This window comes from Piliocolobus tephrosceles, chromosome 16 (genome assembly GCF_002776525.5).
Source record: "Piliocolobus tephrosceles isolate RC106 chromosome 16, ASM277652v3, whole genome shotgun sequence".
Taxonomy (NCBI): Eukaryota; Metazoa; Chordata; class Mammalia; order Primates; family Cercopithecidae; genus Piliocolobus; species Piliocolobus tephrosceles.
This window is the reverse complement of record NC_045449.1, coordinates 51,278,121-51,302,566: the sequence shown is the minus strand read 5'-3', so window position 1 is coordinate 51,302,566 and position 24,446 is coordinate 51,278,121. Positions and strand designations below refer to the sequence as shown.

The 24,446-nt window shown below is 45.9% G+C and overlaps 2 protein-coding genes across 5 annotated transcripts in view; one reads left to right on the top strand and one right to left on the bottom strand.

Moving 5' to 3' along the window:
• The window catches only part of LOC111537357 (tubulin gamma-2 chain), a 58,619-nt gene extending 57,262 nt beyond the window's left edge, over positions 1-1,357 (bottom strand). Inside the window, exon 1 of the mRNA XM_026448634.2 lies at positions 367-1,357. Coding sequence (XP_026304419.1) covers positions 367-415 — 49 coding nt within the window. The 5' untranslated portion in view covers positions 416-1,357. The remainder of the gene's footprint in view (positions 1-366) is intronic.
• The window catches only part of RETREG3 (reticulophagy regulator family member 3), a 30,076-nt gene continuing 6,276 nt past the window's right edge, over positions 647-24,446 (top strand). The window contains exons 1-6 of one of the 4 annotated variants that reach the window (XM_031934388.1): positions 945-1,075; positions 5,346-5,389; positions 16,771-16,877; positions 22,074-22,104; positions 23,047-23,173; positions 23,802-23,886. In XM_031934388.1, coding sequence (XP_031790248.1) covers positions 16,823-16,877; positions 22,074-22,104; positions 23,047-23,173; positions 23,802-23,886 — 298 coding nt within the window. In that variant the 5' untranslated portion in view covers positions 945-1,075; positions 5,346-5,389; positions 16,771-16,822. Of the gene's footprint in view, positions 1,076-5,345; positions 5,390-8,902; positions 8,922-16,770; positions 16,878-22,073; positions 22,105-23,046; positions 23,174-23,801; positions 23,887-24,446 lie in introns of those variants that run through there. The other 3 variants (XM_023204050.3, XM_023204049.3, XM_023204051.1) reach the window with 3 other exon arrangements.

The window sequence follows — 24,446 nt, the reverse complement described above, 5'->3', positions numbered from 1 at the left end:
TGATACCATGCTCAGCGCACAGCTGTTTCCAGAACTCGAACCCAACTGGGGTGGAAGGGGGGGCAGGAGAGAAAGAAGATATCTAGTTCCGGGCAGGTTCCAGTCAGGAGCGAGGGGACTGGGCGCCTGCGTCCAGGGATAAGAAGTCAAGCCGCAGGACTCTCCTGTGTCTGAGGAAAGGACTGTACGCCAGGGACAGGGCAGGGGAGGGCCCCTCGGGGCTGGGCAAGTGGACACTGGGTCAGGGATGTCTCGCCTTTCAGAGAACTACGATTCTGGCAAGGACAGATGGAGTCCAGGATCCTACAGCGAGATCACATTGACCCTAAGGAACCTGGCTAGCTGAGGGGCCGGAGTTTCGCTCACTCTGATTGCCGCACTGGCCCAACTGTAGGGTGATGATTTCCCTCGGCATCGCTCCTCAGGGACCGGCGTTGCAGCCGCTCCCGCCCGCAACGCCGCCGCACGCCAGCCCGCTCGCCGCAAGACGCAGGCGCGAAACAACAAGCTCCACCCACGAGCTTCCTCCGCTCCAATGAGAACCGAGTTCTGGCAATGAATGGCATGTCTTTAAGCATTGGCCTTCATTCATGCAGATTGCGCGTGCGCGGCTCCTGATACGGCTCTGCTGCGACGGATCAGGGTCCGCGCCTCAGCGTTGGCGGGGTACTTTGACTCGGCGTTCTCCCTCCCCTCTGGGTAGACGCCCGCTTGGTCCTGCGCGCAAGCGCGCTGTGGTGCGAAGCGGCCTCCCACGCCGAATCGCGCATCTGCGCAGTTGCTGTTATTGTGACTGTCGGGCCACGGCCCCGGATGTTGTGGCTGCCGGGGGGGAGATGGCGGAGGCCGAAGGGGTGGCCGTGACCCCAGGCCCGGCTTCGGGGTCGACTTTCAGGGGCCGCCGAGATGTGTCAGGCTCCTGGGAGCGGGACCAGCAGGTTGAGGCGGCGCAGCGGGCCCTGGTCGAGGTACTGGGGCCTTACGAGCCTCTGCTGAGTCGGGTACAGGCAGCCCTGGTGTGGGAGCGGCCAGCCTGGAGCGCCCTGTGGTGCCTGGGGCTGAACGCGGCTTTCTGGTGAGAGAACTGGACCCTCGGAAACCCTCCGAGTCCCGAATTCGTCGGTTTCTCTAGGGCTGTACTCGCCTGCCCTGTTTTCTTCGCTGCACTGGCTCCTTCCTGTACCTGCCTAATTTTGCCTCACCTCTTTCCACTCCATCCCGCCTGCAGGCTTGGGCACCCCAGTTCTTACCAGGGCCGTCCACCCGTCTTTTCTGCCTTACCGGTGCCCGCACCTCCGCCGTGCACATCTGGCGGGAGCTTCTGGTAACATCTTGAGCCGCTCAAGAGTGAGCTAGGGCGCCTCTTTTGAGCCCGGGAAAGCTGCGTCCCTTTAAAGCCATCACTTCCTTTCTCTTGTCTGTTCAAGTGCAAGTTCTAGATTGTTTCCAGAGGTTTTAGTAGTTATTGTTGGAGTACAGGCGTGAAGTCTTGCAAAGGTATCCATAGGTGTGATTTTAAAACAAGCTTGAGCGATTCGCATGAATTAGCATGTTATATTTCTAGGAAGGAAGTTTATGAAGTCTGAGCGTCAGTGTGGGCCCCCAAAGCTGAAAATTGAAAGAAAAATACAAGTTTTTAAAGAACAGTTAGGAAATGATGACGGAGATTTCACCCGTTTCAAAGCCACCTGTGATTGTAACTCCTCCCTGTTCCAAGGAATTAGAGGCATCCGTAGCCATTGTTTATAGGCAAGGAAATTGAGGATGTCCAATAGTGTGTGTGAGTTTTCCCGAGCTGGAAAAGTAGCACTATAAATATGCTTTTATCTGTGTGTGTCATGCTCTGTGAAAATGGAACTGCTACTTCTCTGAGTTGTCATCACCTAAAGCAGACCTAGGACTTCATAGGAGTTAGCAACCATAGTTTTGGATTTATTCGTAATGGAAGAGGTTCCGAGGGAACTGACTTATAGGGGGCCTTCTGCAGCTGAATGGATTAAGACTATTCTAGATAAGCCTGAAACGAAATATGTGTGTTTTTTAAATGTGTTTTTGCTAAAAATAGCTTTCCCCTTAAAATTGGTTTTAAAATCAAAACATTATTCTTTATCTGAAAGATCTTCAGTGAGCTGAAGCAGAACCAATAATTCCAAGTTCATTGACCTGAAGACAGTGTTCAGCTATTAAGCTAATCCTCTCCCAGTTTGAAAGAGACCCAGTTAAATGTGTCACAGTAGTCTCTGGCATTTGTGGCTTCCAGAGCCTTTAGCATACTCGACGGTAAACTTTTCCTACTACTTTCTCCATTTATTCTTGGTAGTGCTTTTTCCCTTTTTTTTTTTTTTTTTTTTTAAGGCAGAGTTTCGTTCGCTCTTATTGCCCAGGCTGGAGTGCAATGGCGCGATCTCGGCTCACCGCAACCTCCGCCTCCAGGATTCAAGCATTTCTCCTAACTCAGTCCCCCAAGTAGCTGGGATTATAGGCATGAGCCACCAAAACCGGCTAATTTTGTATTTTTTTAGTAGAGATGGGGTTTCTCCATGTTGGTCAGGCTGGTCTTGAACTCCCGACGTCAGGTGATCTGCCTGCCTCGGCCTCCCAGAGTGTTGGGATTACAGGCGTGAGCCACTTTGCCTGGCTTTTTTTTTTTGAGAGAAGGTCTTGCTCTGTCACCCAGGCTGGAGTGCAATGGTATGATCTCGGCTCATTGCAACTTCCACATCTGGGCTCAAGCAATCCTCCCACCTCAGCCTCCACAGTAGCTGGGCAGAGGCTAATTTTTACCATGCTTGGCTAATTTTTAAAACTTTTTGTAGAGACAGGGTCTCACTATATTGTGCAGGCTGGTCTCAAACTCCTAGGCTCTGGTGATCCTCCTGCCTTGGCCTCCCAAAGTGCTGGGATTATAGGCATGCATCACCGTGCCCAGCCAAGTGCTTCTTCCTTGACCCCTAGGTACTGATTCCCATTGCCCTCTGTAGAAATCTTCACTATAGCACCTCACTGAAGAGTGTTTTATCCAGTCAAAACATTTCCCACAGTGGTTTAGGTCTCTCTAGCAAGAAGGCTGGGCCTCATTAAACCAATTTGTATCAAAGTATGACTGCCTGATGAAAAAAGACACTTTATCAGGGTTTACTTATTTTTGTTTTGAGAGAGTTTCGCTCTTGTTGCCCAGGCTGGAGTGCAATGGCATGATCTCAACTCACTGCAACCTCCCCCTCCCGGGTTCAAGCGATTCTCCTGCCTCAGCCTCCCGAGCAGCTGGGATTACAGGCATGCACCACCAATGCCTGGCTAATTTTTGTATTTTTTTGTAGAGACAGAGTTTTGCCAGGTTGCCCAGGCTCATCTCAAACTCCTGAGTTCAAAGCAATCCACTTGCCTCAGCCTCCCAATGTGCTGGGATTACAGGTATGAGCCACTGCACTGTACTGGGCCTTAAATGGATTTTTAAACCAAAGATTTATTAATGCAAATGAATTGGTAGCATGTATGCTGTTCTTTTTGAGGAGGGGACTTTTTTTTTTTTTGGAGACAGAGTCTCGCTGTCGCCCAGGCTGAAGTGTAGTGGCGCCATCTGTGCTCACTGCAAGCTCCGCCTCCCGGGTTCACGCCATTCTCCTGACTCAGCTTCCTGAGTAACTGGGATTACAGGCGCCCGCCGCCTTGCCCGGCTAATTTTGTGTATTTTTTTTTTTTGAGACGGAGTCTTGCTCTGTCACCCAGGCTGGAGTGCAGTGGCCGGATCTCAGCTCACTGCAAGCTCCGCCTCCCGGGTTTATGCCATTCTCCTGCCTCAGCCTCCTGAGTAGCTGGGACTACAGGCACCTGCCACCTCGCCCGGCTAGTTTTTTGTATTTTTTAGTAGAGACAGGGTTTCACCATGTTAGCCAGGATGGTCTCGATCTCCTGACCTCGTGATCCACCTGTCTCAGCCTCCCAAAGTGAATTTTTTGTATTTTTTAGTAGAGATGGGGTTTCACTGTGTTAGCCAGGATGGTCTCGATCTCCTGACCTCGTGATCCGCAAGGAGGGGACCTTTCATCTGCCTCTTGACCAAGAGAGATTTCTGAAGCAGAATGTGAGGTTGAGGTCTGCATGTAAGGAGCTGCTGTGACTGGGACATATCTTTAGATGTTACAGCTAGCTTTAATTTGCAGGCCTCTACCAGTGTTTACTTAAGCTTATTAATATGCTATGTTTAGAGGCTCACTTAATACCCCTTTTGTACTCTGGGTCTCTTAAAGCATTGCTGTGATTGGGTTTTTATTTTTGGCATTTCCTAGTAGTTTGTCTGCTGTGTATCCAGAACACAGTTACTCTTGTTACAGTCCCATCACATTTTAAGAAGGTGCAGGAGAGAGACAACAAAGTGAGGATGTGACTTTTTTTTTTTTTTTTTTTTGAGACGGAGTCTTGCTCTGTCACCCAGGCTGGAGTGCAGTGGTGTGATCTCGGCTCACTGCAAGCTCCAGTTCCCGGATTCACACCATTCTACTGCCTCAGCCTCCCAAGTAGCTGAGACTACAGGGGCCCACCACCACACCAGCCTAATTTTTTGTATTTTTTAGTAGAGACGGGGTTTCACCATGTTAGCCAGGATGGTCTCGATCTCCTGACCACCGCACCCGGCCTTTTTTTTTTTTTGAGATGGAGTCTCCTCTGTTGCCCAGGCTGGAGCGCAATGGCGTGATCTTGGCTCACTGCAACTTCCGCCTCCTAGATTCAAGCGATTCTCCCACCCTAGCCTCCCGAGTAGCTGGGATTACAGGCACCAGCCATCATGCCTAACTAATTTTGGTATTTTTGTAGAGACGGAGTTTCACCATGTTGGCCAGGCTGATCTTGAACTCCTGACCTCAGGTGATCCACCCACCTTGGTCTCCCAAAGTGCTGGGATTACAGGCATGAGCCACTGTTTCTGGCCGAGAATGTGACTCTTGAGACTAAAAGAACAGTTGGGTATGCCATTTCTGGAGAGGACTCCTACCTATGAAAGGTACAGATACTGTTAAGTCCCCAGAAACTTGGATAGTCTGGCATTGGAGTTCACAGAATTGTTTGGGGAAATGAGCTTCCTTGGTAGATAATTACAGATTTAAAATGAAATTTGGGCTTCACATTCTAGTAGTGTCATATTGAGTATGAGTGCTGACATTTCGCTTAGGAATGTCGAAGAGTGTCCAGTTAACAAACATTTTAAATGTTTAAGAAAGGGAGGAGGATCATTAGCTCAAGTCAGAAAAATCAAATCTGAAATATTTAGTTTCTCTTTTATTATTTGTATTGAATAATGGGATAAAAATGGCATATCATTAACTGAGATTTTTGTGCATTTTGAGGTATTAGAAGATTGGATAGGAGTACAAAAAAAATCACAATTCAGGTAGGTAGCTCTTAATTTTCAGTGTTTTGTATACTCAGTCATATTTTGCTGTACCTGTGAATATGCCTTCTTACATCTTAAAAAAAAAAAAAGATGGAGATAGATGTAGATACCTTGTCACTATAGTATTCCAAGGTTTTCACACTTTTTTTTTTTTTTCAGGTACCATAGAATTTATGGTGGCCATATCAGAGATCTTCCAGCCTAGAGTACTTCTGGTCACTGATCTGTTATTATTTCTAGGATAATAATAGAAATGTCAGGCCGTTCCTTCCAATTGCTTGTGTTTTCATTAGCCTCAACCTCATCTGTGAATGAGTGATTTGGGGGAAGAATATGAGAGTCAGCAAGCATGTATCCTGACAGGATCAGAAAAGAACAGGTTTGGGTAACTTTTTGGTTTGACTCGTACTCTGAGATCAGAGGAGGGTACATGAACCCTGGAAATGTGTGAACTCCAAGCTCCCTCTCCCACCTAACATGAAGACATAGTTCAAGGAGGCCTACATAACTGCTGAGCTCTTTCCCAGTTGTTTTTTTTTTTTTTTGCTGGGAAAGGGGGGGTTGTGGGGGGGGACAGGGTCTCACTCTGTTGCCCAGGCTGGAGTGCAGTGGCATAATCATAGCTCACTGTAGCCTCTACCTCCTGGGCTCCAGCAGTCCTCCTGCCTCAGTCTTCCAAGTAGCTGGGACTAGAGGCACATGCCACTGGGCCCAGCCTATTTAAAAAACTTTGTAGAGACACAATCTCAATATGTTGCCCAGGCTGGTCTCAAACTGCTCAGCTCTAACAGCCCTCCCGGCTTGGCGTCGTAAAGTGCTAGGATTATAGGCATGACCCACTGCACCTTGACTGCTTTGTGGTTTTTAACAATCTGTGAATCTACATAGTCTTTGAATTAGGGATATTGTTTTAGAGCAATCCACAAGCTGAGTCCCAAGTAGAGATATCTGTTGGGATCTGCTTTTTGCAGTCACTAGTCTCAGTTAACCATACTCTATTTCTAGGAGGTTATTATAGAATTTGTTATTTCATAAATGAAATGTAAAAATTGTCTCTTTCCCCCCCCCAAAAAAAAAAATTTAAGAAAACGACCCAAAGAAGTGATTAAGGATATACAGCAATTCTGAGTTATAAGGTTAGGATTTGAGTAAAAAATAATAGAAACCAGAAATGGAAGATGGGGGCCCCATTTAAGTAGAGATATTTGTTCTGTTAAAAAAAAAAAAATCTACACATCAGATTTCTAATGAAATCTGTTGAGCAAATGTTCCTGATGATAGTCTTTGCAGGGTTCTTGTCTTCGTGAGCCAAGAAGACTCCCAAGGATGCCTTGGTTTACTTCGCCTCTCTTTGTCTTTAGTTTTTATCTGCCCTAATTGTAAGGTTGAGTGCTTTCTCTCCACTGTTAGCAGCTAGCTGGTTTCATTTCTGGTTTTTTTTGCAAGCAACAACTGTCACGGCATGATATAGGTTGGGTTAATTTTTCCTTTGAATTTACTGGTGACTTGGGCTCATTAACCAGGCAGTCACAAGTGCTGTACAGTAACAGGCTTTCTGTCCCTGTAGAATGGGATGCTTTGTTTTGAAGTGCCCTTGAGACAAGCTTAATGTGTAATAACAAAGGAACCTAGAAATCGTGTCTTTGAAAATAGACATGTGGTCATTATTTATGATTATAGCAAACTTTAATTTACTGGTACTAATAGTGAGGCTCCATGGTGTAGTTAACCACAAAAGTTTATGTTTGGTTCTGGAATTTCTCACGATGTTTCTGGACACCAGTTGCTATTCCAGGGATATTTTATTATTATTTTTATTATTATTATTATTTTTGAGACAGAGTCTCGCTTTGTTTCCCAGGCTGGAGTGCAGTGGCGCGATCTCGGCTCATTGCAAGCTCCACCTCCCAGGTTCACGCCATTCTCCTGCCTCAGCCTCCCCAGCAGCTGGGACTACAGGTGCCTATCACCATGCCCAGCTAATTTTTTTGTTTATTTATTTATTTATTTGCATTTTTAGTAGAGACAGGGTTTCACTGTGTTAGCCAGGATGGTCTCGATCTCCTGACCTCATGATCAGCCTGCCTTCGCCTCCCAAAGTGCTGGGATTACAGGTGTGAGCCACCGTGCCCGGCCTATTCCAGGGATATTTTATTTAGACTGATCATTTAATTGGATTTTAGTCCCTGACAAAGTGGAGGGACAGTTCACAAAAGGGGGAAAAACAAATCAATGGATATATAAAATTTCACTCTCACAAATAATAAAATAATTCAAATATATGTAAATGGCAATGATTTACTAATTTCTGTCTTAAGTTTTTGTTTTTGGTGGGGGACAGGATCTCATTGTCGCCCAGGCTAGAGAGCAGTGGTGTGATCATGGCTCACTGCAACCTCAACCTCCTGGGCTCAAGCCATCCTCCCACCTCAGCCTCTCAGGTAGTGGGGACTACAGGTATGTGTCACCATACCTGGCTAATTGTTTTGTATTTTTCATAGAAACAGGGTTTCACCATGTTGCCCAGGCTGGTCTTGAACTGGGCTCCAGCAGTTCACCCACCTTGGCCTCCCAAAGTGCTGGGATTACAGGTGTGAGCCGCCACACCTGGCCTTAAGTATTTTTAATGATCATATTTAATTCTGGGGAAAATATGGAAAAATTATGGCTGATAGGAACATAAATTGGACAGCCCTTTTTTTTTTTTTTTTTTTTTTGAGACGGAGTCTTGCTGTGTCTCCCAGGCTGGAGTGCAGTGGTGCGATCTTGGCTCACTGCAAACTCCACCTCCCAGGTTCACGCCATTCTCCTGCCTCAGCTGGGGCCACAGAAACCCGCCACCATGCCCGACTAACTTTTTTTGTGTGTTTTCAGTAGAGACGGGGTTTCACCGTGTTAACCAGGATGGTCTTGATCTCCTGACCTCGTGATCTGTCCATCTTGGCCTCCCAAAGTGCTGGGATTACAGGCGTGAGCCACCGTGCCCGGCCCCTGGACAGCCCTTCTAGCAGGTAGTTTGGTAACATATTTTCAGCCACTGAAGAAGCTTTTCCAGGGCTGGGGGAAATGGAGAAGGAATACTAATGGGTATGGGTTTCTTTTGGAGTGATAAACATGTTCTAAAATTACATAATGCTATTAGTTGTATAGCGCTGTGATTTTTTTTTTTTTCATCTCTGCTGCTGGCAGATGAATTGAAAGGGAATTTTATCGTATACAAACCATTATCTCAATAAAGCTATTTTCTTACCTTTTTTTTTTTTTTTTGAAACAGAGTCTCACTCCGTGGCCCAGACTGGAGTGCAGTGGTGTGATCTCGGCTCACTGCAACCTCTGCCTGTCAGATTCAAGTAGTTCTCCTGCCTCAGCCTCCTGAGTATCTGGGACTACTGGTGTGCACCACCATGCCTGGCTAATTTTTGTATTTTTAGTGGAGACAGAGTTTCACCATATTGGCCAGGGTGGTCTTGAACTCTTGACCTCAAGTGACCCACCTGCCTCATCCTCCCAAAGTGCTGGGATTATAGATGTGAGCTACCATGTCCGACCAATAAAGCTATTTGTTTAAAATAGTTAATGCCTTTGACACAGTAACATGCTCAGTGATGTATATAGTTCAGCTTTTCTTTTTTTTTTTTTCTTTCTTTTTTTTTGAGATGGAGTCTCGCTCTGTCGCCTAGGCTGGAGTGCAGTGGCGCCATCTCAGCTCACTGCAAGCTCCGCCTCCTGGGTTCACGCCATTCTCCTGCCTCAGCCTCCGGAGTAGCTGGGACTACAGGTACCCGCCACCTCGCCCGGCTATTTTTTTGTATTTTTTAGTAGAGACGGGGTTTCATCATGTTAGCCAGGATGGTCTCGATCTCCTGACCTTGTGATCCGCCCGTCTCGGCCTCCCAAAGTGCTGGGATTACAGGCTTGAGCCACCGCGCCCGGCCAGCTTTTCTTTATTACATCAAAAACGGGAAACTTTTGGCTGGGCGCAGTGGCTCACACCTGTAATATCAGCACTTTGGGAGGCTGAGGCAGGCGGGTCACCTGAGGTCGGGAATTCAAGACCAGCCTGACCAACATGGAGAAACCCCATTTCTACTAAAAATGCAAAATTAGCCGGGTGTGGTGGCACATGCCTGTAATTCCAGCTACCTCGGGAGGTTGAGGCAAGAGAATTGCTTGAACCCCAGAGGCGGAAGTTGTGGTGACCCGAGATCGCACCACTGCACTCCAGCCTGGGCAACAAGAGTGAGACTCCATCTCAAAAAAAAAAAAAACAAATTGGAAACTTCTTAGTTTATTTTTGTTTATTTTATTTTATTATTATTATTTTTTGAGATGGAGTCTCCCTCTGTCTGTCACCCAGGCTAGAGTGCAGTGGCATGATCTCGGCTCACTGCAGTCTCCACCTCCCGGGTTCACGCTATTCTCCTGCCTCAGCCTCCCGAGTAGCTAGGACTACAGGTGCCCGCCACCATTTCTGGCTAATTTTTTGTAGTTTTAGTAGAGACGGGGTTTCACCGTGTTAGCCAGGATGGTCTCGATCTCCTGACCTCATGATCCACCTGCTTCAGCCTCCCAAAGTGCTGGGATTACAGGCGTGAGCCACAGTCTTAGTTTATTTTTTTTTTATTTGAGATGGAGTCTTGCTCTGTTGCCCAGGCTGGAGTGCAATGGCACAATCTCAGCTCACTGCAACCTCCGCCTCCCGGGTTCAGGCGATTCTCCTGCCTCAGCCTCCCGAGTAGCTGGGATTATAGGCACTCGCCACCATGCCTAGCTAATTTTTGTATTTTTAGGTAAAGATGGGGTTTCACCATGTTGGCCAGGCTGGTCTTGAACTCCTGATATTAAGTGATCTACCTGCTTCAGCCTCCCAAAGTGCTGGAATTACAGGCTTGAGCCACCATGCCTGGCCCATTCATTGTTTTTTTTGAGACAAGGTTTCACTGTTGTCACCCATGATAGATTGCAGTGGTGTGATCATGACTCACGGTACCCTGGAACTCCTGAGCTCAAGCGATCATTCCACCTCATGGCTGAGACCGCAGGAGTTCATCACCACACCAGGCTAATTGTCTGTGTATTATGTGAAAAAGTTTTAAAACCATAGTGTTTTTATGTGTGAATTTTTTAATGAAGAGAATAGCCTGTCTTCACATTTTTTAGAGTACATATGTGGATAATGGGTTATTTTTTAAATGTTTTATTATGGAAAGCTTAAAACATGTGTAAGTAAACAGAATAATATTGTGTGCCACCATGTACATACTATTATTTTTTTCAATTCATGGCCAGTTTTGTGTCTTCCATACCCCAGTTCTTTTCTACCTCTTCCTTATTGTTTTGAGACAAGTTATTGATGTGTCATATCATTTAATCTAGGTATTTCAGTGTATTTTTCTGAAAAAGAGACTTCAAGAAACATCTGCCATCATTATCACATGCAAAAAATTAATGATTCTAGTCAGTGTTCACATTTCCAATTTTCTTATAAATGTCATAAATGATACTTCTTTTTTTTCTTTTTTGAGACAGGTTCTTGCTCTGTCTCCCAAGCTGGAGTGCAGTGGCACAATCAGAGCTCACTGCAACCTCAACCTTTTGGCTCTAGCAATCCTGCCACCTCAGCTTCCCAAGTAACTGGGACTACAAGCGTGCACCACCACACCTAGCTAATGTTTTTCTTTTCAATAGAGATGAGGTCTTGCTATGTTGCCCAAGCTGGTCTCAAACTCTTCAACTCAAGTGATCCTCCTGCTTCAGCCTCCCAAAGTATTGGGATTACAGGCTTTGGTACCACACCTGGCCTGTTGTGTGTGGTTTTTGTTTTTGTTTTTTTTTAAACTTTTTTTTCCCCACAAACCAATTTGTTAGTGTTTAGGTGGCTTTTTCTGTTTTGCTTTTTTGTTTTTTGAGATGGGGTCTTGCCGTGTCACCCAGGCTGGAGTACAGTGGCATGATAACGGCTCGCTGCAACCTTAGTTTCCGGGACTCAAGCTATCATCCCACCTCAGCCTGCTGAGTAGCTGGGATTACAGGAGCCCACCACTATGCCCAGCTAATTTTTGTATTTTTAGTAGAGATGGGATTTCGCCATGTTGGCCAGGCTGGTCTTAAACTCCTGACCTCAGGTAATCCACCTGGTTTGTTTGTTTATTTTTGAGACGGAGTGTCGCTCTTGTTGCCCAGGCATGTGCCACCACGCCTGGCTAATTTTTTTGTATTTTTAGTAGAGACAGAGTTTCACCATGTTGGCCAGGCTGGTCTCGAACTCCTGACCTCAGGTGATCCATTTGCCTTGGCTTCCCAAAGTGCCGGGATTACAAGCGTGAGCCACCATGCCTGTCCCTGTACTTTTTTTTTTTTTTTTTGATAAATGTGAATTCATGTTAATTGTATAATTTTTTTTTGAGACGGAGCCTCGCTCTGTCACCCAGGCTGGAATGCAATGGCACAATCTTAGCTCACCATAACCTCCGCCTCCTGGGTTCAAGCGATTCTCCTGCCTCAGCCTCCCAAGTAGCTGGGATTACAGACATACACCACCACACCCGGCTAATTTTGTATTTTTAATAGACGTGGGGTTTCTCCATGTTGGCTAGACTGGTCTCGAACTCCCGATCTCAGGTGATCCACCCGCTTCGGCCTCCCAAAGTGCTGGGATTATAGGCATAAGCCACTGTGCCCAGTTGACAACCCTATTTCAATCTTTCTACCCCACCACCTAAAGGATACTGTGACTATATATAAGATTAAAAAATAAAAACAGCTTAACAGAAATAAGCCTCTAGAGTTGCCTCAGGCCATTGATCTCTCTACAGCCAGTGCATCATCCCAACAAACAAGCACATTTAACAAGGCCAAGAAGAAGGGCTCTAGGGTTTCTTGCTCACCAGTGCTGCTGCTTCCCTTCCCCAGCAGCAGCACTTGGCATCGCTGTTTTCTCCAGAGTACTTGAAAGGGCTCTCTAGGGAGGTTTGCCAGACTGTCGGCAATTTCCCCTTCCCAGAGCACGATTACTAACACAAATAGAAACTAGGGTAGGAAAAGGATATTAAGCTCTCATAAGAAGGTTGGTTTTCCAGAGATGGCAATAAAAACAAATATCCCTTATAATAAACCAGTAAACATTAAAAAAAAAAAAAAGACTGTTTCTCTAAGACCTGGACTATTTAAATAGCTTGTTACAGCCCTTACCTTCCATTCTTGTAAGCTATGCTTCAACTCAATTCAACATACCTTTGAGTACCTGTTACATGCCAAGGCCTTGTGGTAAGAAGCCCAGTTACAGAAAAAAGTAAGACACAAACTTTACTCTCAAGTAAATTCATGTGTGTTTGTGTTCACGATGTAACATGACAGGTAATAATAACAAACAGGAAGATATCTAAGCTGTGATTTGCAAGATAAATGGTAAGAAAATGGGGCCGAAAGGTGTGGTAAGAGAGAGAAGACATTCAGATAGGGAGAACACCAGTCTAATAAGATACTTAAGGAATTGCAAGTAATTTGATAAAACTGAAATATAAAAAACAAAGGGAGGGAATCAATGTGGGGAGAGAGGCAGGAGCCAGATCATGAAGGCCCTTTTATGACAGGAGGTAGTGGGATTTCATCCTGCAGATGAAGATAAGTCAATAGTTTCATAAAGGGTATATTTTCTGGGTCTTGAAGGCTAAAATTGTGAGCATCTTCCATAACAAGATTAATCCTTATCCATAAGTCAGTTTTAGTCCCAGATTTATCTTTTTTTGGAACAAGCCACAATAAGAACTTCAGAGAAAGAAGAGTTTTTTTGTGTAGTATAAAATAACATTTCTTGACCAGGCGCGGTGGCTCATGCCTGTAATCCCAGCACTTTGGGAGGCCAAGGCAGGCGGATCACGAGGTCAGGAGCTCAAGACTACCCTGGCCAACATGGTGAAATCCCATCTCTACTGAAAATATACAGATTAACTGGGCGTTGTGTTGCATGCCTGTAATCCTGGCTACTTGGGAGGCTGAGGCAAGAGAATTGATTGAACCCAGGAGGCAGAGGTTGCAGTGAGCCAAGGTCACGCCACTGCACTCCAGCCTGGGTGACAGAGTGAGACTCTGTCTCAAAAAAAAAAAAAAAAAAAATATATATATATATATATATACAAGTAACATGAATTCACGTTTATTGAAAAAAAAAGTAGAGGACCAGGCACAATGGCTCACACCTGTAATCCCAACACTTTGGGAGGCCAAGATGGGTGGATCGCCTGAGGTCAGGAGTTTGAGACCAGCCTGACCAACATGGTGAAACTGTGTCTCTACTAAAAATACAAAAAAATTCGCCAGGCATGATGGCGCATCCCTGTAATCCCAGCTACTTGGGAGGTTGAGGCAGGAGAATCGCTTGAACCTGGGAGGCAGAGGTTGTAGTGAGCTGAGATAGTGCCACTGTACTACAGCCTGGGTCACAAGAGCAAGACTGTCTGAAGGGGAAGAAAAAAAAAAAAGGGCCAGGGTGCAATGGCTCATGCCTGTAATCCCAGCACTTTGGGAGGCCAAGGTAGGATCACGAGGTTAGGGAGTTCGTGACCAGCCTAGCCAATATGTTGTCTCAAAAAATTCCATCTCAAAAAAAAAAAGTGCAAAAGGCCAGGTACAGTGGCTCACGCCTATAATCCAGCATTTTGGGAGGCTGAGGCAGGCGAATCACAAGGTCAAGAGATCAAGACCATCCTGGCCAACGTGGTGAAACCCATCTCTACTAAAAAAAAATTAGCTGGGCATGGTGGCGTGTGCTTGTAGTCTCAGCTACTCGGGAGGCTGAGGCAGGAGAATCGCTTGAAACCAGAAGGTGGAGGTTGCAGTGAGCCGAGATTGTGCCACTGCACTCCAGTCTGGGCAACAAGAGTGAAACTCCATCTCAAAAAAAAAAAAAAAAGGTACAGGAATATCTAGAGACAAAATGTGAAGTTCCTCAGCCAATCCCCCGTGTATGTATGTATATTCAAATGTACAGCCGGGTAAATGTATTTATTTATTTATTTTGAGACGGAGTCTTGCTCTGTCGCCCAGGCTGGAGTACAGTGGTGCAATATCAGCTCACTGCAGGCTCCGCCTCCCGGATTCATGCCATTCTCCTGCCTCAGTCTCCCCGTGTAGCTGAGACTACAGGCGCCCGCCACCAGGCCCAGCTAATTTTTTTATTTTTTGTAGCTTTAGTAGAGACAGGGTTTCACTGTGTTAGCCTGGATGTTCTTGATCTCCTGACCACGTGATCCGCCCGCCTCGGCCTCTCAAAGTGCTGGGATTACAGGCGTGAGCCACCGCGCCTGGCCTTTTGTTTTGAAATGGAGTCTTGCTTTGTCTCCCAGCCTGGAGTGCAGTGGCGCAATCTCGGCTCCCTGCAGCCTCCACCTTCCATGTTCAAGTGATTCTCCTGCCTCAGCCTCCCAAGTAGCTGGGACTACAGGCACGCCACTGCACCAGGGTAATTTTTGTATTTTTAGTAGAGATGGGGTTTCACCATGTTGTCCAGGCTGGTCTCGAATTCCTAACCTCAGGTGATCTGCCCACCTTGGCCTCCCAAAGTGCTGGAATTACAGACTTCAGCCACCATGCCTAGTCTTTTCAGAATACTATGAAATGCTATTTATATTCTTTTCTAATATATACATGATTTTCATCCAATATTTGTGTTTTTGAGACAGGAATCTCACTCTGTTACCCAGGCTGGAGTGCAGTGGCGCCATCTCCGCTCACTGCAACCTCTGCCTCCCAGGCTAGAGATTCTTGTGCCTCAGTCCCCCAAGTAACTGGGACCGCAAGCGCACCACCATGTTCAGCTCATTTTTTGTATTTTTTTTTAGAGATGGTGTTTTGCCATGTTGCTGAGGCTTGTCTTGAACTCCTGAGCTCAAGCAATCTGGCTGCCTCAGCCTCCCAAAGTGCTGGGATTACAGGCATGAGCCCCCGCACCTGGCCAGAGCTCTACAGTTCATGTTCACATCACGTGTTACTTAGGGGGAAAAAAGGGAAAAAATGAAGACCCAGAGTGTAACATTTATGCTATCTGTACTAATCTGTGTTTCTGAATTTCCTCATTTAATATTAAACCAAAATGTATCTGAAAAAAAAAAACTACCTTAACATCTAAAAGAAAAAATTCCTTAGTATCATTAGATGTGTTTTCAATGTCAGATTTCTCAGATTGTTCAAACTGTTTTTATGATTGATTCCTTCAAATAAGAACTAGCTTTTCCTTTAACTTACTGAAACCTTACACTTATTGATTTTCTTGTATGTTAAACCACCCTTGCAGTCTTGGGATAAATCTCATTTTGTCATGGTGTATAATACTTTTAACATGCTGCTGAATTTAACTTGCTAGTATTTTATTGAAGATTTTTACATCTATATTCATAAGGAATATTGGTCTACAGTTTTATTATGTCTTTGGTATCAGGATAATGCTGGCCTCACAAATCAAGAAGTGCTTCCTTTTTTGTTTTTTTGGAAGAGTTTGAGAAGCATTTGTGTTAATTCTGGAGAACTTGCTTTTATTTATTATTTATTTATTTATTTTGAGACCGAGTCTCACTCTGTTGCCCAGCCTGGAGTGCAGTGGTGTGATCTTGGTTCACTGCAACCTCTGCTTCCTGGGTTCAAGCAGTTCTTATGCTTCAGCCACCCAGGTAGTTGGGATTACAGGCATGCCTCAGCCTCCCAGGTAGCTGAGATTACAGGTGCACATCACCACACCTGGCTAATTTTTGTATTTTTAGTAGATACGGAGTTTCACCATGTTGGCAGGCTGACCTCGACCTCCCGACCTCAGGTGATCCACCTGTCTCAGCCTCCCAAAGTGCTGGGATTATAGGCTTGAGCCACTGTGCCTGGCCAGAATCTGCTTTTAAATATAGCTTTCATGCCAACTTTCTATGTGACCTTAATCAAATATTTTTCAGGCCTCAGTTCCTTTATCTGTAAAAAGATATGTAATTGAATTAAATGCTCTTGAGTGCATCTCTATCAGTTTGTTGCCCTACACTAGGGTCTAATTTGATAGAAAGGTGTTTGCTTTCATTATAACAACTTGCTATCAAGGATGAATTTCTCGGTGAAATTAATAGAGGTACAGACTGGAAAGCTGAAGGAGCTTTAAGAAGTTATTTGATTTAATCTTCTGCCTTTACAGCAGCAAATTATCCTCTCTGCCCCATAGGTAGAGTAGTTAAGGTCCAGAAGGTTTAAATGATTTACCCAAAGTATATAACTAGTTAAGTGTCAGAACAAAAAAAGCTAGACCCCAGGTCTATTTACCACAGAGCCCATAGTACACACGTGGCCTTTTCTGAAATTAGCTTAACTAGATAAATGATCTTTCTTCTGTTTTTCTTCCTCTATAGGTTCTTTGCCCTGACATCCCTTCGTCTTGTGTTTTTACTTGCATTTGGCTTGATGATCATTGTGTGTATTGATCAGTGGAAGAACAAAATCTGGCCTGAAATAAAAGGTGAGTTTGGTAGCATTTAGAACAATCTGAACTGAAGATGGCCTTTCCTATAATTTGTACCTTTAGTATTAGGGATTTATGAGGAGGTGTATGGAGCTAGGGACTTTCGAAGTCTGAATCATTTGCTTTAGGAGGCACTTGAAGGACTTGTGCCCCAATTATGGTTCCTTGGAACTGGGTTCTGCCCTTCCCATTGTTACTAAGCACAGGTAGTCTGTACTCACCACCTGAGATATTTTTGCCAACATAATGGCCTGAGGAATAAGTAGTCCTCAAATTAAAAATAATAATTATCATTATTGGACACTGCATCTTTATTGAGGCAGTACTAATTTACCTCTCAGGAATTTCTTTTAAATTGCTTATTTGCAAAACGCTAGGATAGCCAATTGTGACTTATAGAAAGTACCATGATGGCCGGGCGCCGTGGCTCATGCCTGTAATCCCTGCACTTTGGGAGGCCCAGGCGGGTGGATCACCTGAGGTCAGGAGTTTGAGCCCCGCCTGGCCAACATGATGAAACCCTGTCTCTAATAAAAATAGAAAAAATGAGCTGAGCGTGGTGGCGCACACTTGTAATCCTAGCTACTCAGGAGGCTGAGGCAGGAGAATAGCTTGAACCCGGGAGGCAGAGGTTGCAGTGAGCCAAGATCATGCCACTGCACTCAGCCATGGTGACAACAGCAAAATTCAGTCTCAAAAAGAGAGAGAGAGAGAGAGAGAGAACCATGACGTGTAGTGTCTTTTTAAAAAGCTAATACATAAACAAATGAAAAATTAAGTGACAGTTATAGACTAGTACCACAGATGTCACAGGGCAGTATGTAATTGGTATACTTGTCATATATTTTGTCTCTAGCTCGAGAGTGGAACAAAGCAAAAGATTTGAACAGATCGAGAAAAAAGTGTTTCTAGAGAGTCCAGTGACTTGATTAGTCTGAGGAACCAGAAGTTGCAAAGCATTTCCTGACATCAGAGAATTGATCATATGGCCAGGATGAAGGTTCATTAAAGGGAGTGCTAGGAAATAAAGTATGTTGGGATTAGGTTTTTGTTTGTTTGTTTGTTTGTTTTTTGAGACAGAGTCTGGCTCTGTCACCCAGGCTGGAGTGCAGTGGCCGGATCTCAGCTCACTGCAAGCTCCTCCTCTCAGGTTTACGCCATTCTCCTGCCTCAGCCTCCGGTGTAGCTGGGACTACAGGCGCCCACCACCTCGCCCGGCTAGTTTTTTGTATTTTTTAGTAGAGACGGGGTTTCACCGTGTTAGCCAGGATGGTCTCGATCTCCTGACCTCGTGATCTGCCTGTCTCGGCCTCCCAAAGTGCTGGGATTACAGGCTTGAGCCACCGCGCCCGGCCAGGTTTTTTGTTTGTTTCTTTTCTTTTCTTTTTTTTGAGACGGAGTCTCGCTCTGTTGGCCAGGCTGGAGTGCAGTGGCATGATCTCGGCTCATTGCAACCTCTGCCTCCCAGGTTCAAGCAGTCCTCCTGCCTTAGCCCCACTAGTAACTGGGATTACAGGCACGTGCCACCTTGCCTGGCTAATTTTTGTATTTTTGGTAGAGACAGGTTTTCATCATGTTGGCCAATCTGGTCTCGAACTTCTGACCTCAGGTGATCCACCCCCGCCTCGGCCTCCCAAAGTGCTGGGATTACAGGCGCGAGGCACCGCACCTGGCCCATTTTTTTTTTTGAGACAGAGTCGTGGTCTGTCACCCAGGCTGGAGTGCAGTGGCACAATCATGGCTCACTGTGGCCTCAACCTCCTGGGCTCAAGCAATTCTCCCACCTTAGCCACCTGAGCAGCTGGGACTATAGGCACTTGCCACCATGTACAGCTAATTTTTGTATTTTTTCTGTAGACGGGGTTTTGCCATGTTGTCCAGGCTGGTCGCAAACTCCTGGACTCAAGTGATTCACTCACCTCAGCCTCCCAAAGTGCTGGATTACAGGTGTGAGCTACCGCACCCAACCGACTTTTTTATTTATCTTTTTTGGTTTATTTATTTATTTATTTTTTGAGACAGAGTTTCGCTCTTGTTGCCTGGGCTGGAATGCAGTGGTACAATCTTGGCTCACCACAACCTCCACTTCCTGGGTTCAAGCGATTCTCCTGCCTCAGCCTCCCAAGTAGCTGGGATTACAGGTGTGCACCACCACACCTAGCTAATTTTGTATTTTTAATAGAGTTGGGGTTTCTCCATGTTGGTCAGGCTGGTCTTGAACTCCCAACCTCAGATGATCCGCCCGCCTCGACCTCCCAAAGTACTGGGATTACAGACATGAGCCACCGCGCCCAGCCCTATTCTTATTTATTTATTTTTTTTGAGACGGAGTCTTGCTCTGTAGCCCAGGCTGGAGTGCAGTGGCCGGATCTCAGCTCACTGCAAGCTCCGCTTCCCGGGTTTTTACGCCATTCTCCTGCCTCAGCCTCCGGAGTAGCTGGGACTACAGGCGCCCGCCACCTTGCCCAGCTAGTTTTTTGTATTTTTTAGTAGAGACGGGGTTTCACCGTGTTAGCCAGGATGGTCTTGATCTTCTGACCTCGTGATCCGCCCGTCTCGGCCTCCCAAAGTGCTGGGATTACAGGCTTGAGCCACCGCGCCCGGCCCCTATTCTTATTTTTTAACAAACTAGGTCTCACTGTGTTGTCCAGGTTTTGGAGTGCAGTGGTGTGATCATAGCTCACTGCAGCCTCAAATCCCTGGGCTTAAGTGATCCTCCCACCTCAGTCTCCCAATTAGCTGGGACTACAGGCGCATACCACCACACCCAGCTAAGTAAAAAAAAAAAAAAATTTTTTTTTTGAGACAGAGTCTGGCTTTGTTGCACGGGCTGGGGTGCAGTGGCATGATCTTGGCTCACTGCAACCTCCGCCTCCCAGGTTCAGATGATTCTCCTGCCTCAGTCTCCTGATGACAGGTGTGCACCACTACGCCCAGCTAATTTTTCTGGTATTTTTAGCAGAAATGGGGTTTTGCCATGTTGGCCAGGCTGGTCTCGAACTCCTGACCTCAAGTGATCCGCCTGCCTTGGCCTCCCAAAATGCTGAGATTACAGGCATGAGCCACCAGGCCTGGCCGATAGTAAAGATTAATTTAGTAGCATTTTTAGGACCACATGGAAGGAGGAAAAGTGGAACAGGATGACCTGTTAGGACGCTGTGGCAGTGTCTTTGTGAGAAGTAGTCAGAGAGGCCTCAGTGAATACCAATGATGGATGGTTTGGAGAGCTGTGAAGAAGGAAGATACATCAAGACATAAATAGTTGGGGCCAGGTGCAGTGGATCATGCCTGTGATCTGAGCACTTTGGGAGGCTGAGGCAGGAGAACTGCTTGGGCCCAGGAGTTTGAGACCTGCCTGGGCAACATGGCGAAACCTTGTCTCTACAAAAAATTAAAAAATTAGCCAGGCATGGTGGCGTGCACCTGTGGTCCCCAACTACTTGGGAGGCTGAAGTGGGAAGATCCCTTGAGCCCTGGTGGTTGAGGCTGCAGTGAGCCATGATCGCACCGCTGTACTCCAGCCTAGATAACAGGGCGACACCTGTCTCAAAAAATAATAATTATTATATATGTACATAAATGGATGGGGGTTAAAGCTAAGAGAGTGGCAGAATGGCATTACAGTTAGTAGATAAAGGCAAAGGCAGACACGAAAGTTGGTTTGAAGGGGTGAGAGAGGAAAACTGATGTAGATTTTATGTTAATTTTGAAGTGTTGGCAAGATATTCAAACCAGAGTATACAGGTTTTAAATACATGCCCATCATATTTTATAGAGACTTCAAGGAATTGTGTAGTTCATCTGCCTATCTAATGGCTGGTGAATATCAAAAGACTTACACATCATTCAGGTAGATAATGGGTCTCCCCCCTTTTTTTTTGGTTAAAGATAGGTTCTCACTATGTTGCCCAGGATGGACTTGAACTCCTGGGCTCAAGTGATCCTCCTGCCTCAGCCCCGCAAGGAGGCAGAACATAAGTGAGCATCACTATACCCAGCTCTGGGTCTCTTTTTAAAGAGAACAGGCAGGTTGGGTGTGGTGGCTCATACCTGTAATTCCAGCACTTTTGGGAGGCTGTGGTGGGTGGATCACCTGAAGTCAGGGGTTCAAGACCAGCCTGGCCAACATGGCAAAAACCCGTCTCTACTAAAAACACAAAAATTAGCTGGGCGTGGTGGTGGGCGCCTGTAATCCCACCTACTTGGGAGGCTGAGGCAGGAGAATCGCTTGAACCCTGGAGGCGGAGGTTGCAGTGAGCCAGGATCATGCCACTGCACTCCAGCCTGGGTGACAGAGTGAGACTCTGTCTCAAAAAAATAAAGAGAATAGGCATTTTTCAGCTGGATGCAGTAGCTCACGCCTGTGATCCCAGCACTTTGGGAGGTGGAGGAGTTCGAGAGCAGCCTGGCCAACATGGTGAAACCCCATCTCTACTGAAAATACAAAAATTAGCCAGGTGTGGTGGTGTGCACCTGTAGTACTGGTTACTCAGGAGGCTGAGTGAGCTGAGATCACACCACTGCGCTCCAGCCTGGGCTACAGAGCAAGACCCTGTCTGCAAAAACAAAACAAAACAAAACAAAAAAAACCACGGTGAATCCCCGTCTCTACTAAAAGTACAAAAAATTAGCTGGGCGTTGTGGCGGGCGCCTGTAGTCCCAGCTACTCGGGAGGCTGAGGCAAGAGAATGGCGTGAACCTGGGAGGCAGAGCTTGCAGTGAGCTGAGATCACGCCACTGCACTCCAGGATGGGTGACAGACCAAGACTCTGTCTCAAAAAAGATAAAAATAAAAAAAGAACAGGCAGATTTCTAGGGTTGGAGTTGTTACAACGTACCTTGTGTAGCCTGGCACAGATTGATGTGTATGGGCATCCCAGACACTCTCCAGGGGTGAGATGGACCATTTTTCTTGTACACCTTGGCTTTCAGCTGAGGTCATTAGAAGGGGGCTTAAATAGTCCATTTGGACTTCCCTTCCTTCCCCTCGAAAAATGAGTAGGTGTAACTGATTATTCCCTTGTCTGCAGCTCCCTAACTCTGGCAGTATAACACAGTGTCTCCTTTTTTATCAGCTATTACTGTTTTCTTTCCCCCAACCTATTAAAACTTGAGCTGTCAGACCAACAGCCTAACATTTTCATGTTTAGTTTTCCCTACCAACTAATGCTGGTGTTTGTTTTAATATTGTAGTGTCAAGACCCGACGCATTAGACAATGAGAGGTATGGAACACTAATTAAATCCCTTTTTGTTGCTCTGATTCATTCTCTTGTAATATTCTGGTTACATGTTGTTAACCCCATGTTCTGGACACACAGTGTAAGCTGAGAACCTAGGCTGTTCCAAATGATCATTTTAACACATCCTAAAGTTCAGGCAGCAATATGTTGAGATGGCCTGTGTCCTCTGATCTTTACAAGAGAAGTTTCTGAAAAAAAAGCATTACAGTGCCCCATAACATGACATGCCAGGGAGTCAGCTGCATTGTTCAGTCCCAGTGAGAAAACTTAAAGGCAGCTAACTTCATTTGTCTCCTGGCTTTTATACCAGGTCATTTAGTGTTTTCTGTGACCTCTGGCTATGTAAAGTTCCCGGTCAGAAAACACATTGGTTCCTGGCATCAGCAAGTCAAAGCCAAAGATTCCTCTTGTGTCTTACAGCTCCTGCTTTCATTTCTCAGTTCATCCACTCCATTTGTTTAATCCAAGGAATTTTCTCTGCTATGGTTTATTTTGGTTTTGCTTTATTTATTTTCTCTCTGAAGGGCACATCCACCATTTCCTCCCCCTTAGCAGCAGTGGTATCAGTCAGACTGTGCTCACTTTTATCCCTGGATTGCAGTCACAGGGAATTGGAATGGTCTGAGTGCAAGGAAGAAGATGTTTCTAAGCACAAAGGGCCTTGGAGCTGGGGGCAGGTTTACACACGTGGATTGGGCTGCTTGCTCATAGGGTGGAGTTGTCAGAACAAGTCTGTCCTCCTTGTACCTAAATTCAGGTTTCAACCTGGTGAGCCAAGAAGAAAGCCATGCTTCACCTCCAAAGCACCTGGGCCTAGTCACTCCCCAAACCCCATTTAAACCCGGAAGCACTGGCTGCCTGCACAGCAAGATGGGGGGACCCTCAACACCCTCCTTTCACAGCTCCCCCTTCTCTCTCCCATAGCTGGGGCTTTGTGCACCCTCGGTTGCTCAGCGTGCCCGAGCTCTGCCACCATGTAGCTGAAGTCTGGGTTAGTGGGACCATTTTCATAAGGAATGTTTTGCTTTTCAAAAAGCAAAACCCAGGCAAGGTAAGACTCTTCCCTTTTTCACTTTCATCTCTGGCCTCTCAGTTCAGTTCATGCTAAACTGAAACAGCTCCTTTACTACATGTCTTCATTCAAGAAAGTAAAGACTATGATGTTTATAGAGACAAAAGGAAGCTATAGGAAGGGCCTTCTGACCAGCCATTAGGACTAAGACAGGAGCGTGGTGACTGCTCATTTGGTGTGGTTGCCACTTAGATGAGGCCATTTTCTTGCTTCAGGATGGGAAAGAAAGCTTTCTTGTGTGCATTCTGTGTCATATTAAGTATGTGATACGTTGTTGTGTTTTTTGAGTTTTGTGTGTGTGTTTCTGTTGACTTAAAAAACCACCACCAACGTTGCTTTCAGAGAGAATTTTTGGCTAAGTCCTATTCAAACCAATTTCTTGGCATGAAAGGTGCAGCCCTATGGGGTTAGCCATATAAAAAGAGTTTGAATAGAAGGGGACATGCTCCTTTTCTTCCCAAACAGAATCACCATTGGATGCAACAGTGGTTACACATCCATGCTTGACTTACAGAGTCTTTCAATTGTATCTCTACCCTAACCCTCCACACCCACCCCAGTCCCCTGCAGTGTGGCAGAAACTTAATACTCTTTCTTGATTCCGCAGTTCTGCTTGCTGAGCTGTGGGATACTGACCTTTTTGGCTGTCTTGGGCCGCTATGTCCCTGGGCTTCTGCTCTCCTACTTGATGCGTAAGTATGGAATATACCTCCCCTACTAACTGTACCCTGCTCATAGCTTTCCAACTATGGCTAACTGTAGGTCTGAGGAGAGGACATTTATATTTCAGTTCTCTAGGATATGACCTTTGCATATTTTCATGACCTGTTTAGTGTCGTCATGAAAATATCTTTCTTACCTTTAGCAGACTCTCCACATACAAAGTTCATTTCTTACCAAGTCAGAAATTGAAGGTAGGCTGGGTGCGGTGGTTCGTGCCTGTAATCCCAGCACTTTGGGAGACCGAGGCGGGCAGATCACGATGTCAGGAGATCGAGACCATCCTGGCTAACACGGTGAAACCCTGTGTCTACTAAAAATACACACACACACAAAAATTAGCCGGGTGTGGTGGTGGGCACCTGTAGTCCCAGCTACTCAGGAGGCTGAGGCAGGAGAATGGCATGAACCCGGGAGGCAGAGCTTGCAGTGAGCCGAGATCACGCCACTGCACTCCGGCCTAGGTGACAGAGTGAGACTCTGTCTCAAAAAAAAAAAAAAAAGAAATTGATGAGGGTTCACTAACATGTAT